Source organism: Meleagris gallopavo, chromosome 11 (genome assembly GCF_905368555.1).
Source record: "Meleagris gallopavo chromosome 11, MGAL_WU_HG_1.1, whole genome shotgun sequence".
In the NCBI taxonomy this organism is placed as follows: domain Eukaryota; kingdom Metazoa; phylum Chordata; class Aves; order Galliformes; family Phasianidae; genus Meleagris; species Meleagris gallopavo.
The window spans coordinates 10,107,267-10,121,882 of NC_139414.1; the positions used below are offsets into that span (position 1 = coordinate 10,107,267).

A 14,616-nucleotide genomic window follows, 5' to 3' on the forward strand; every position below is an offset into this window, starting at 1 on the left:
ATATTCCCCTCTGTCACTGGCAAACTGAACTCTAACTAAGGAGCTTTGGAGTGTTAGATTGGTGAGTGGGTACTTTGCCTGTGTGAGAGACAAAGCTATGGGGTGAGGGAGACAGTTGCAATAGAAGACTTGTGAAGGGATCCATAGCCTCTCCAAACTCTGGATGAAGTCAATTCAGGTTTTAGCTGCCAGGGCAGGGCCTGTAGTATGGGGCTGTTTTGCCCCAAGTGCAACCTTGCATCCACTATGCTGTCTGAAGACAAGACTAGATACCCTATCTGCAGCTTATCATATAACAGCAATGAAGCAATACGTTTTTGCTGGAGTTACCTGGCAGTTGCTGATTTACATGTATTTTTTCCAGCAGATGCAATTTTTTGCTTCACTGAATTAAAAATAGATAAAATTGAGAATTTTCATTATGTTTTTTTTTTTTTTTTTGTGGGGAGAAGAGAAGAATAGGAGATAATCAAACAAACAGTGGTTATTATCCAATTAAAGAGGTTCTTTAAGTCAGACAGTGACCTGCTCCTCTTCTCCACCCATGCTGAAGGCTGGAAGAGCAGGAGTGCAATAAACTGACTGTTCTTAGTGTCAGTGGCTCAGCTGTCAAGAAAATAGCTGTGAATAAACCACACCTCAGAAATGTTTTCACTTGTCTGCTCTTACTAACTTCTCTCAGCTGTATAACACAGTGCCTTTAATTCTCATGCCCTCTCACTCATTGAGGTGCTGATCTCAGATTCTTCCAGTTTAACAGAAAAGATGTCAATGCTCTCTCAGCCTGGCCTCCTTGTATGGAGCTAAGGGCAGTGTAGCCTTCTTTGCAGCTGGCTTGGCAGCACTGGCAAGGAGGTAGGTGAGTGCACAGTGGCATGCGGCTGAGATAGCAGTCCTGGTAACTTCCTGCACTATGTTCCCCAAAATAAGGTGAAGAGAGGCTCTGTAACTCATCCAGTGCCTCACGCTTGGAGATGGAAGGCGGGCTGGAAGCTTCTGAAGGTATCCCCTTAAAGCTCGAAGATCAGAGCCATTATTTCATAGGTACCTTCTGAGTTTTAAAAATCCTGAAGTCCTACAATCCTTTTCAAAAACAGAGAGACAAACTGGGTTGCTAGGGATTTATTCTCTAGGGAAAACACAGCGGTCCTTGCAGTGCGTTACAGAGAGAAATTTGCTGCACTGTCCAGATATACACTCTGTTCAGCTCTTCAGATTGCTGTAAAATCTGCTTTAGTTATTTGAATTCAAACCACTGATACAAGACAGGGAAAAGCAGCTTTGCAAAAAAGTAAGCATTTACAGAGTAACTGCCACAGTGCACAGCAAACCCTTTTCTTAGCACAGTAAATAACTCTGGTGGGGGACTAGTGTGGAATTAAGCTTTTCATACCTAATGGTAACCTGTAGCTGAACTCATGCATGGAGTAAGAGTTCAGCAGGTAGACTGAAATTAAGATCACAGGGGACTCCAAGCTTACCAATGTTGTAAAGGACAGTCCCCTTTGGATGATATCCACCCTGCTTGCAACTACGAAACACAGTGACTAAAACTCATGCATCACAGGACTGTTGTAAACATTACCGGTGACGTCTGTCTTGTCAGTGCTGGAGATAAAGATGAGTGGCACGTGGGAAATAGCTGCACAGATCCTGGCTGGCCCAGTTCTGGTGGCAGATGGATGGCTTTTCCTGACCCTATGTGTTGAGAAGGCAGAGCTGTCAGCTGTGAGTGCTGCAGCTCCTTCCCCATCTTCGGTGCCCAGTCCAGGTGGGAGCCTTGCTGGGTCCTTCTCTCCTCTGACTGTTACAAATGTCTGTTAGTTTCCCTCACCTTCCTGAAACAAAATATTGCTTCAAAATTGGAGATTTGAAATTTCCTTTTTTTCCCTAATTCATTTAAGATGAAAATATGTAATTGCAGGAAAAATTGATTTTTTTTTCTTATTTTAACTTTTATCCTCTCAGCTTTCTCATGAACGCTAGCAATTAGATTCTGTAGAAAAAAAAGTAATCAACTTCCACTTTTGTTTTGAAATTATTATTATTATTTTTTTTTAGTTTTGAGAAAAGTCAAAAGGAAAAGACGAGAATTAAAATGTGGTATTATAGAGATATGAAAAGTCTAGGTTTGTGAATTTTCTCTTAAAGTAAATATTTTTTTTCTTCATGTGAACATCATCACATGTTCTTTTCCCAAACTTTTCTTTGAAGAACAGCTAAACAATTTGCCAAGATCTTCCAGATATGTGGTTGTTATTGTATAGGTTTTCTTTTGACATTGAAGTTCATGATGCTTAAATGCTTCCATTTTCTTTGTAAGAGGATAAAAGGAATATTTTTTTCTTTTTTTTTTTTTCTTTCTTTTTAGGACAGCTTATGAATGATTTCTGATTTGATTTTTTTGAACAGAAATCTGCCAGCTACATGCAGCTGGGGGTTTAATTCATACTGAACAATTCATGCAGGAAATTTTTTTGTTCATAAATCCTTTTTAAACTTATTCCTAAATTCAGGCTTAACACCAGTTTAACAGATGCATTTGCCCATGAGTTTATTAATAGACAGTTCTCGTTCCTTTTAACTAATGTGAGTTTCCTGGCTTTGTCGTCATGTTCCCATTCAAAGCCTCTGGGGGTTTTGAAGCCTTGTCATGGAAAAAGAATACTGTTGGGGGATGGAACTGATTTGGGTGAAGCAGACCCTGAGCTGCTAAAGAAAGGAAGTGAGCTGTTTTGAGAGCATTACAGTTTGTATGATATGTGACATTCTTTACTACCCTGCCACTGCTGGAGCTAAGAGATACTTCTCCTGCTCTATCTAGATGCTCTGTGCATGTCCTGCATCCCCAGCTGGGCTGCTGACTGCAGGGGTTGGACACTGGGCCTGGTAGCACTCAGAAAAGATGCTGTTAGTCACAGCTCAAGAGGGCATGTTGATGTTATCTTATGATGCCCATCTATGGGGAACAGAAAATCCCAGTTTCTGAGATCACTTTCCCACTCTGAACTGAAACAAAAGTACATTTCTCTTATAAGATTCAATATTATTTCATAACTCTAATCTCTTCAGCTTTAGTTTTGAATAATATCCTTCCATATTAATATTTGATGAAATAAGGGAGTAAGTACTCAAAATTTGAATCAAAACAAAGCAACAATCAAAATGTTTCATGAGGGCTGATGTAGCTGTGCTCAAGTCACTTTGAATCCTGTGGGTTATGCGTGGTCCTGAAGCAGAACAATCAAGATGAAATGTCCAGTGAGAAAGGGAACAGTAAGGTACAGAAAATGAACTATCAATGAACATCAAGAATAGAGGGCTGTGATTTTGTCCTGTGAACTTTTGTGCTGGCTTTGCCAGTTGCCTACACATATGCATATGTATAGAAAGAAGAGATGTAATGAATCTGAGGGCAAGATGGTTGGAGGTAACCTTAAAACATCCTCAAAGGGATGATGCTTGCTGGCCTTCACTGATATCTGCATATAGCATTTTAATAAGGTGTTAAGGCAAAGATGCTTCTATACACTGTTTTCCATGTATTTGCGTGCATTGCATTCTAAAAATCACAGAGCTCATCTATTGTTGTAGCTGCTTGTGAAGAATATTCTCTTCGTGTTTTCAGAATGTGGAAGAATGTGTGGTGTAAATTTAGTCTTAATAAACTGACTCCTGAGCAGGGCTCTTAACGTGAGTTAAGCTCAAAGAATTTAAGTGCTTCAGGTGTTGCTTATGTCTAAGTACTCCATCTCTAGCCTTGTACTCCTGCGTCCTGAAATAATACCTTTCTGCTCAGGAAGGTTCTCAAAGTTCATGTCAACTAAGACTTCTGTGGGCAGTAGGCCAAATTGGATGGGAGGCATATGCTGGAGCAGTCATGGAAAAATATGTTGCAACACACCCTGGGCTTTCACACAACTCCTGGCTGTCCTGAGAAGTCATGCAGATTATTCTACACTGCCTCAGAAGAGACTGGGATACTAAACAGGGGATCACCACTCCTTGTGCTTGTCCAGGTCTTAGCTTGGATCGTTGCAGAGAGAGAAAAAGCTGGGGATATGTGGTGAGGAAGGAGAAAGCAATGGACTGAAGAGGAGTGGTACAGAACCTCTTAGATCTCTGAATTATTCCTTAAACTGTAGCTGAGTCATGCTGATACGGAAATTGATTCCATTATCTGAGTAGGGAACGTACTGTGTTGATTAAAAAAAAAAAAAAAAAAGAAAAAAAAGTATTTGGGCTGCATTTTTGTTCTACTTAAAAGCTCTTTTGGGAGCAGTGAGTGTTTTGGCACCTCCTATGCACTGATTTCAATGTGACTTGAAGGCTGCAGTGGGCTTGAGAGTAAGCTGCTGTGTATTCCTTGCTTTTACAAACTGAATCATTTAATTAGGAGCCCGTAGTTTCAGGATCTTAAGTTTAGTCTTGCTGCTTGAAAAATCGCAGCTCAGGTTAACGTGAAGCAAAGCTTTGAACAACCTTGGACTTTTCCAAAATGAATCTGGTAATGAAGATGTAGCAAGGGTTGCTACAGCCTATCTTCTTCTCAGGTTACTGTGGGAAGTGGAATAGCAAAGGGGAGTCTGTGCTTAGCTGGCAGCACCTAGGTCTCCCATACCCTACTCACAGGGGCTGGAGCAGTGTGAGTACACTGCTAGTTTGCTGGCTCGGTTCACCCATGTTTTTTTTAGGGATATTGAAATAACTTGTACAGTACCTGGGAGACATTGATAGAAATAATTTGGAAAGCCTTGAAGGCAGAATTTGCTTCTGGTCTTCTTCTATACTTCCTCTTTGTGCTGTATAGAATTTTTGAGAATGAAGATGGCTAGTGGAAGTCTCTGAGGTCATTCAGGTAATACCTGTGATACAGCCAGTTAAAATTTTTTAGAAGAGTTGCTCTATATCAGTGAGGAACTGTGACTATTTCATCAGAGGGCACCCATTAATCTATATCTGCTTTGCTCTAATAAACTTTATTTGCCAGGGTTTAAATAGTTTCAGAAAATGCTGCCAAATGTCTGCGAAGTGAATAGTTTTTCTCAACCTTCTGATTAAGAGGAGACATAAAAACCAATGTCAAAAATTAATATCATTTCTTTGTTTATGCAACAGCATTCAGACTAGTATGGATTGTATATAATCTGAAGTGTTACTTGTGTATTCACTGTGATTCATGAGTGTTCCGAATAATTTCAAAAAACTTCCTAGCTACATGTACTGAAAGTATAAAACTTGTGCAATACGATCAGAAGAGTGTTCTTCCTTGGGAAATCTAGCTGGGATGGCTGCCTTTGGTCCTTTGGTTACAAAATTACGCAGGTTGTGCTTCTGATATGTTTTTTTTTTTTTTTTTTTTTGAAAGTTAAGTGGTGGTTTAAAGTTATTCTCTACCTACAGTAGATTAAAAGTCAGGGGTATTGCCTCCATGTTCCTGTCTGTGCAATTAAATCCTCTGCTAGTGTTTTAAAACCTCATCTCAGAAACAGAGTTTTGCATTTTCTGGTTAAACCCTGCCAAATGCTGGCGTGTGAGGAGCTTGTCCAAGTGGGGAGGATGCTGGTTTTAAACCAAGTTTAGGGAGTTCAAAGGTTCTTGTCAGATTCTTCATTACTGGTGTTCAGAACTCTAAATATTGGGAACTCAGAGTCTACAGATTGATTCCTACAGTAAACTAAAAAGTTACGGTACAGAATTGTGACTTTTTTTTTTTGCATGTGTCTGTTGCGCTCAGCATTTTTTCTTTGAAAAATAAGTTGTTTTTTTCTGTTTGTTTGCTTTTTTTTTTTTTTTTTTTTTTTACCCTTGTTTGTTCCTGTAATTAAAGTGCTTGCTCTTAACTTTGGTAGCCATAGTGAAGTGCTCGAAGTATACCACAATGTGCTTGAGCCATCTCTTTGAGCACAGTCTGTACTTAAAGTAGACATGTAGTTGACAGACATTGTTGTGACTTCTTTTTGAAGAACTATTACAACTTTGGCTGTCATTACCGTGCTAGAGGGGAAAGAAGATCATATTTTTTTTCTAGTCAAAGCATAAGGAAAACAAAATTTCATTCTAAAACACAGGGAAGATGAAAGATACAAATGTTCAAATAATGAATAGCTGGTAAAGGAAGGAGAGAAGAAATGAGGAAGACTGAAGAATTTATATCTTCAGTTGTTTATTCAAACTTGCACAAATATCAGCCAGCTATTGCTTTGCTAAGAGTGCTGCAGAAGAATTAGCCTTTCACCCCAGCTCCTTTTCCTTCGTTTTCTTTAAATTTGATCAATCTTCATCTGGTACATGTGGCTCCCTTTTAGGCCTTATAGTACAGTATTTGAGTCATGAATATGGCTCTGGCAGCTTTTAGCAGAATTTTTTCAAGTTAGTTCTTGGTTTCTAGTGCTCTTGGCCAATACTTCATTAGTCTGCAGTTACGACAGAATGTCTTGGTAATCGTTTTCAGTCTGAATATCTTCTCTGGCACTGATTTCTCCCTGCCTTGCTACCCTCTTTCTTCCTTCATCATTCATTTACTCATTTCCTTTTCTCTCTTATTTTTGTTTCCATTCAGGCATGTATGCAGAAGTACTGGGTTATATTTAGATGGAACTGTACCTCTGGAGTCAGAAATCTCATTATACTTATGGGATATTATTCTACTTCAATTCACTTGTGTATAACTTGTATAACTTGTCCTAGACCTACATAATGCCTACTATCGTAGCGTGAAGTTTTTTTTTGTCAGTGTTTTAGATTGTTAGGTGTACTGCTCTCTAGTTTCAAATCCTTACTGAATAAAGTAGTGTTTTATTTATGTCCATCTGCTTCCGTGCTGATGGACATACAGAAGCAGACAGCTGCGTAGTAAAGAATGATGTAGAACATGGGCTGGAAAACACTCCCGGGCATTCTCTGCTGTTTCTGGCACCAAGATTTTGAGCTGTGTCCTCAGAAGGATGACGGTAATTTGACTTGTTCAGATTTGGGAATCCTCTGAGGCCTGAAACAATATTTGTTCTTCTGTGCCTCAAATCTAATTTTGGAAGGAAATAATAGTGACCAGTGACAGTAAATTATATGGGGAAAATTTTTCCTCTGCTCTGATGGAAAAATTGTTTGGAAGCAGAGTTGTTGCTATTACAGCCATCATGCAGCAGAGCTTGTGCAGCACTCTGTGCCTTCTCTGCCACAGGGGGAAGACAGCCCAGAGCAAGGGTTGGTCCAGAGCAAGGCTGGGCTTGTGTGGGAGGAAGCCAGTGTGGCTGTTAATAGTGGGAAAGCTGGAAGAATACAATTGGAAACATGAAGACTGGAGAGGATATTACTGCATTACTTGATGGCTGATAGCAAAATACATGCCAGTTTTTGAAAGGAAAGAAAGACCTGTTGTATGGACCATCCTAAGCCCAGCAAGGCACTTAAGTTGCTTTATGGAAAGAGTAATTTTGGTTTCAGTTCAGTTCTGAAGTTCTGCACAGCTGAAGTTCTGCACAGACATAATTGGTTTTCTGAAGTTAGCCCTAACCAGTTACTATGGAAAAGTTAGAGCTTTTAGCACAGCAGTGTAAATGCTTGCTCCGAGTGGCCTCTGCTTTCAGTGAGGTTACCAAATGTTACAGTTCTCTGTGAAAGTTAGCATCGTGACATGATATTTTTAGTACAATGTCTTTGGGACTGGCTCTCCTACATATCCAAGAGTCATTCTGCTGCTTTGAATGTTTGCCAAACACTCTCAGCAGCTAAGTATAAAACTTCAGTTATTACTTCTGAAACCTGAAAGGTTTAGTGATTGAACAGATTTTTGTTTCATAATATTTTGGACTTCATACTGCATGTGCAGTCACTATGTTTTGACAGTATTTTACATTTTATTTTTCCAAGTACTGTTTTATTAGATTAGCTCAGATAGGAAGAATAAATTCACATTTATCATGAGTAACTTTCATGTTCAAACACTGATATTTAATAGTTTAAATCTCCGGAGTACAAACTATAAATTAACATTAGAGGCCTCTCAACATTCATTATGCTGTTTAAAAGGTTGTGCAGAATTAATAGTTGCCGGCAGTTTCTACTCGGATACAGATACATCATCTCTTCTACCATAGTCTTAACTCTCTTGAACTGCATGTGTTGAAAAGAATAGCTCAAAATTAAAAAATGGCATGGCTGAATAGTGTAATGAATCACTAAGGCTTTTATTGCCTTTCAGGAGAAGATTCATGTTTTCTTGCAGCTCGCTTTACCAGTTTTCCTAAAAAACAGTGATACTATATGGCTGGCTGAGCTTAGCCTTAGAGGACAAAACCCCATCTTGCTGGGACCTTTGATTCAGCCTCCTGACAAGCTTAGCATAAAAATCTGATATGCGAAGACATGAAGAATGAGCACTTCTGTTACAAGAAATGACTTTCTTTACCAAGTAATATGGACTTTTAGGCGTGCACATAGAACAGTGAAGAGTGTTTTCACTATTGATTCTTTTTAGAATAAATAGAATTTCAGACCCCGGAGTTCTTCATTTATCATGTTTCTCAGAAGTATGAGAAATTTGGACGTAGGTACAATAAATCAGTAAAAATTCCACAGGGTGCTGCAGGATGCATTGCAGACCAGAACTTTTGGTTAAGAGCTTGTCATTTCCAGTACGTGTAGCAGTTGGGAAAAACAGCTTGGCATCTTTGAAATTCTGCAACAGCTTATTGATTTGTGCTATAGGCTAAGGGTGGGAGTCCATGCTTCTCAAGGAACATAGGAAACCTGGGAGAAGTACTCAGAACTTGTGAAGATAGAAATTGGAAACTCTGGCTACTGAAATCAGTACTGTGCTTCTACCCATCTGTCATAATAGTTTTCTCACTGCAGCTTGTAACACCCTGTTTATCCTGTTTACTGCTCTCTTTGCCATTCTGATGATGTGCTGCTGGATGCACAGGTACTGGGCCATAAAATCTTATATCCTCATCCTATCTCCATCCCTTCTCATAACCTGTTATACACACACACACATACATATGTATATTATTTTTTTTAAACCACATGTGAACTAAGTTCCTTTGAAATTTCTTGGTTAGTATTTAGGGAAAAATAAAACTTCAAACTAGGCTTCTGATCTTTCATAACAGCACATAGAACTCCAGTGTTCAAATTTAATGCTTAAAGCAGCTGTTCTAGTTGCACTTACTAATTAATTAGGCTGGAAAAGAATGACTAAGGTTTGATTATAGTTAAATTTGTACTTCAATTTCCATCTATGTTGAAATAAAGATATATTTGTCTTTACAAACATTCATGAAAATAGCTTGATATTTTTTCAGAGATTACAAATTCGTTGCTTATGGTGTGCATTAAGAATGATCCTACTTAAAAAGCTTAGTCAGGAATATTATGTGCTGCTTGTTGAAACTCTGGAGGTGAGAAAAAGTACATGACCTAATGAGAGTCTGGCTCTCTCCCTGTGTTTACACTACCTGTGTAGTAGGTACAAGTGCTCGTCTGTGCTAGCACACAATAATAGGGATAAGACATCTAACTGTGTGTGAGATTGAATCCTTGTTTATTCCATTGTTGCATTTATGCAGATATAATCAATACTTTCATACTTAAATTCTCCTCATGTTTTTCTAACTACCACAGATCTTGCTACCAGGATGAAACAGAGTAAAATAAGCACATTTTACCTCTGAGAATCCAGTCTTCAATGCAAAGGTTCTAGGAGCTTTGTATCAGACATGCTCTGAGTATGTTAGGAAGGTATTTGTCTTCATCCCAGCAGACTAAAGATTATAATTAATGTTCAAAGGAAAGCATACATGTGTAAGGGACATGATGCAGTCAAATGCCATCTAAGACAACATGTGACTGTAATGGATTTACAGAGGGCTGGCAGTATCTATCTTTTATTAATAAGAAGTGCTGCAGTAAAGAAAAATTGCATATTGTTGTGTAGATGATACTATTTTTTTTTTTTCAGTGGAGGAACCAGAACTTACTTGGTTACATCTTACGACAAAAATCTAAGAAACCTTACTATATTTTCTTGCTTCTTGTTCATGAAGTTACATCTTTTATTTCTTTGGTTTACTTATTTCTTATGATTTAAAATTACACTGTTCATGTCGATGAATTCAGCTCAGGTTGACCTGGAGTGTGTTCAAGATGGAGCTTGTATGCTCCTAACCCAAGGTCTCCTTCATGAATATCTTCTTTGCCTGCAGTCTGGCTGCTGCAGCCTGCTCTGTCCTGTGCAGGCACTGGTGTGTGAGCAGATGCTTCATAGTTTTTGGTCAGTTCATCGTTATTTATGATATAATCTGTGTCCTCATTCTTCAGCTGATCCTGTATGTTTCAAACAAGGAAAAATACCAGTGAAAGGAACATTGAAGAGGATTTTATAAGGTTTAAATGAAGAACAGGATAGATGCAATTCCTTTCACTTAATTTCCTTATTGTTTCAATTACTAACTTATGATCTTCAAGAAATTTTGGTGATGATTAGGGCAAATAGTTGCTTACCATGTTCAGCTCTTGGACCATGTTGTGAAGTGAATTTTCTATTCAGATCTCTAGGATAATTTCAGTGCTTACATATCACTGACGTTAGTGAGATGGAGCAGCTAATGCTTTCTTTCAACATCTGACTGAATTAAAATCTGACTCACAAGCTGAGTATGTGTCCCCATTCCTGAAAATGCAGCATGGCACCTTCTGGGATCCCTCTCCACAATCCTGAAGAACTCCCTATAATCCTTCACTATAAAAGTAATAGGCTTTAGGAAAAGCACTGTGCTAGGCTGTTCTATTGAATACAGTGACTTTGGGGGTACACTTGCAATACCATTAACCAAGTTAGGTACTTACGCCGTATGCACTGGGACTGGTCAGAATTCTGGCAACAGGATTACACCATTCAGGTAACGTCGTTGTGAGAGGTGGGCCGGCATGTGTTAAAATAGGTTTTAGGTATCTGTGAAGTTTGTTAAAGAAAACTTCCTATGTGGATTTGATACTAAGATGCTTCTATAGGAAACTTCATTATAAAGCAGGGCAATCAACCAACTGGATAGAAAGAAACAAAATAGTATTTATTTACTCATCCATTATTGCATTGATTTTTACCTCTCACTAGTTTTGATGAGGCAATGCTCAAAATCTGTCCTGAAGCACAGCAGAATGGCTGAACTGAATGTCATGGGGTACAGAAATGGGAAAAGGAATTGGAAGAGGTGCAATGTACACTAGATTATCCTGTTTGCTGTTCTCATTCACTGTTTGCTGTAAAAGTGTGATCTTTTTGAAGTATTTCCTTTTATAATCGCATAAGATGCGTTTATATCAGCTATTTATGCAAAAATGGTAGCTAACAATTTCTTAAACATATACTAAGTTTTCTGTAAGATGAATGGATTTCTTCAGCTGGCAAAGAATATTTCATCAAGTATCAAGTTTCTTTATCCTGAAGAGTGTACAAATGTTTTTCTCTGTAATACTCTATCTTTTGTATTCAATACATTTGTTTTGCACAGTTATTTTACAACAGTCAACATATTTGTTTTACATCAATGCTTCTTTACATAAAAGCATGCAAAAACATTAAGAACAGGCTTTATGTTAATGTCTCACACGTCTTTCCTATCTTTTTTTCATCCAAAAGTGCTGTATTGAGATGAAAGAAAAACCTGCTCATCTTAAGCAAATATATCATCCTTGTATCTGCCGGTAGTAGCTCCCTCAAGCTGACATATCTTCTCTGCTATTTTAACTTGCCAAGTGATTTTTGGTGTTCTTTGGTAAGCAGGTCTGTCAGATTTTTTTTTTTGCAAACAAGGGAAAACTTTCATTATTGATTGTTGTCCTTCTGTCTCCTCCTCCTGTCCCAGATGTCTCCCTTTCCCTTCTTTAAGAAGAAAGTAGACATAACAAATTGAATGATGACTTGAGCTCTGCAGAGATATTGTAGAAATGCTCAGTGAGTAACAGTGTACCTCTTAGACCTAGTCCTTCCAGTACCATCTCTTCCTTCATTATTGTCTGGCACCACTGTGCTAGCCACTCTGTATAAACTGTCTACTGAAGAAACTGAGTCTCATGAAACACCCTCAAAATCTCACAGATTGAAAGGCAAGATTACGTACTTGGCTGTCCTCTATACTACAGCCATAGCAGTTGTTCTTTGGAGTCTTTTATTTGTATGTATATTTTCTTCTGAGCAATTCTAAAAAATTTAATTGCATCTATCAGAAGATCATGTGATTCCTTCATCCAAAGGTGAAGTTGTATACTGAGTTAGTGGGAAAGATGAATATTGAATCCACTCGAATAAATAAATCTGATCAAAACAACAATCCAGGTGGGATTTAAAGTGTTAAAGTAAAGTATATATAAAGTGGCAATTTGATGGGATTGTGTAGGGAAAGTGGACGTCCTTTCTTTTCTGTAGGAGCAGGAAAAAAAAAAAAAAAGAAACCTTCCTGACCCAATTTTATTTGAATTTCGAAGGAAAAGACCTCCAAGTGCCAAGTATTTGAGAGCTATTTTTAAAATGCAATGTATGGAAGCTACCAGTTTTAGCTGTTTTGTTCTCAGCATCTCAAAAAAAACGAAAAATGAACCTGATTAGAAGAAACAAAACTGTAAATAAGAGCCTAATTCTATTTTTTTCATCATTAGAAATATTGGCATTATTAGTACTAACAACTTGAAGCACTTGCACTGAGTTGTTAGAACCACTGTGAAAAATCGAGGCTTTTAATGGAAGCTTCATGTGATTAAACCAAGTCCTTCCATTCCGTTCTTTTATTTTCTTCCAGTGTAAGTAACGGAAGATGAATATTTCTCTGCATTTCCTCTTTGAACTATGATCTCTTAGTGGGGCCTCATGTTCAAGCAGACTTATAACTCTGTAGTGAACTATATAGCGCTCAGTCTAACTTGTCCTGTTTTGTTCCTGTGCTTTGTACAGACAGCACATGTGTTTGCATAAAGCCTAGCATCATACCAGGTGGGAATAGGGGATGTGTGCTGAAACAGGCAGACTACTCAGCCAGCAGTAATCTTCAGTGTGAAGATCTCTACCCTAACCCCTTTCCTCTCCCCAATCTTTTGAGCCACCACCGCTTTTAGGATTAACTTCAGCAAGTATTTGGTTGCTATGCATAAACTTGTATGAAGACTTCATTTTGGACTGTGACAGATCTTCTAAATCCCTTTCCTTTTCACATTTGTTGTGCGTTGTCCATGCTTTTGCTTTTCGGTCTCTTGAGATGCTGTTTAAAGTGAAGTCATTTTTTCTCCATCTTGTTATGATGCTTTTGATTCTGTAATAAATTATTTACCTCTTGTTCCTTACTAGTTAACTAGTAATTAATTATTCAGTCCACTGAAAGAGCTTAACTTGCTGGGCCTATTTGTCATGTTTTAATGACCTGTGCTGTAAATGCTTTCTCCATTGTTGGCATGGTTTCTTTATGGTATTACAGATGTAATCACATTGTTCAGTGCAGCATGAAAGGGGAATTTTAATCCATGTGTGATGCTGGCATTTCAAGAGTATATCAGACATGGGTTATAGCATTTTAAGACTGGCAAAAAATCTTATCACACTCCAGTTGCTTTGGTTGCATCTCCTGGGAGGAAGAATTTAAATACAGTAATAGAATAAGATAGATTTTGCACTAAGGCTGCTTTAAAAATTGGAAAAAAAAATCCAAAGTGGTTTCTTAGCAGAACTAAGAAATTATTGTCTAACCAAATCTATGCCTTCCTAATACAGGATTGGGGAAAAGACAGCAGAAGGAGGTTGCATCAGGCAACCTACTCTTAGACTTGCATTTCAGCTCTCCGTGGGCAGAACAGGCATGGCTCAGATACTGTGCTATGTAAAGAGCATTATTATTATTATTGGAAAAGTGGTGTGGTAATTTTGAGGTTGGGAAACTGAGTTTGATATGCCTTCGTATGTACATGTGTGGTCCATCATATAATCAGTGTACAATACTGGCATGTTAGTGTGCTTTTGCTCATGTAATCAAATACTAAATTTTCCCTTGGGTCCTCATATGTCCAGGCTTCTATTCTCACAAATCTGTACGCTGGGAGCCCTTGTTGTCACTTGAATATCCCTTTGGCCTGACAGTTCCAGTCTGCGGTCCCCACTGTCTGGGCACAGTTCCTCTACCACCTTCATTGCTGCCAGACTCAGCACCTGAGTCAGTGGTTCTGCTCCCTGGTTCTGCTTCTCCTTTTCTGAGTTTGAATCATGTGACTACTTCTTGCTCAGCAATAAGGAAATATAATGCTTTTGCAGAGAAGATAGTCATGAAGACAGCACTTTGAGTCTGATCTGCAGGTATGTCTGGCCAATGTGGCCTGAAGTGAACCTCTCACGGATGGTTTGCTGGGGCTGACAAGGCTGAGCAAGTGAAGCAGGGGCTGTTGGAGGATGCAGCATGCTCAAAAGCAACAGGACCTTCAGGGAGTTGCTTGTGAATTAGAAGTTGATTTTTGTAGAAAGCATATGGATAGCAAACTTTTCAAAGCTGCACAATGTGACATTCAGACTGAACTTTCACATCTCCAAGGTGGAATTTGAGGTCTTTCCTCTAAGTATAGATAATTTAGAGAAGA

The 14,616-nt window shown here is 38.5% G+C and overlaps 1 protein-coding gene and 1 long non-coding RNA gene across 4 annotated transcripts in view; one reads left to right on the forward strand and one right to left on the reverse strand.

The window, feature by feature from the left end:
- The window catches only part of LOC146543626 (uncharacterized), a 58,770-nt gene that overhangs the window by 18,247 nt on the left and 25,907 nt on the right, over nt 1-14,616 (forward strand). The window lies entirely within an intron of this gene.
- Nucleotides 7,932-14,616, reverse strand: part of SLC9A9 (solute carrier family 9 member A9) — a 175,981-nt gene continuing 169,296 nt past the window's right edge. For 2 of the 3 annotated variants that reach the window (XM_085232522.1, XM_085232523.1), the window contains exons 15-16: nt 10,852-10,957; nt 7,932-10,329 (exon numbers count right to left, since the gene is read on the reverse strand). In XM_085232522.1, the coding sequence (XP_085088648.1) occupies nt 10,105-10,329; nt 10,852-10,957 (331 nt within the window). In that variant the 3' untranslated portion in view covers nt 7,932-10,104. The other variant, XM_085232525.1, reaches the window with a different exon arrangement.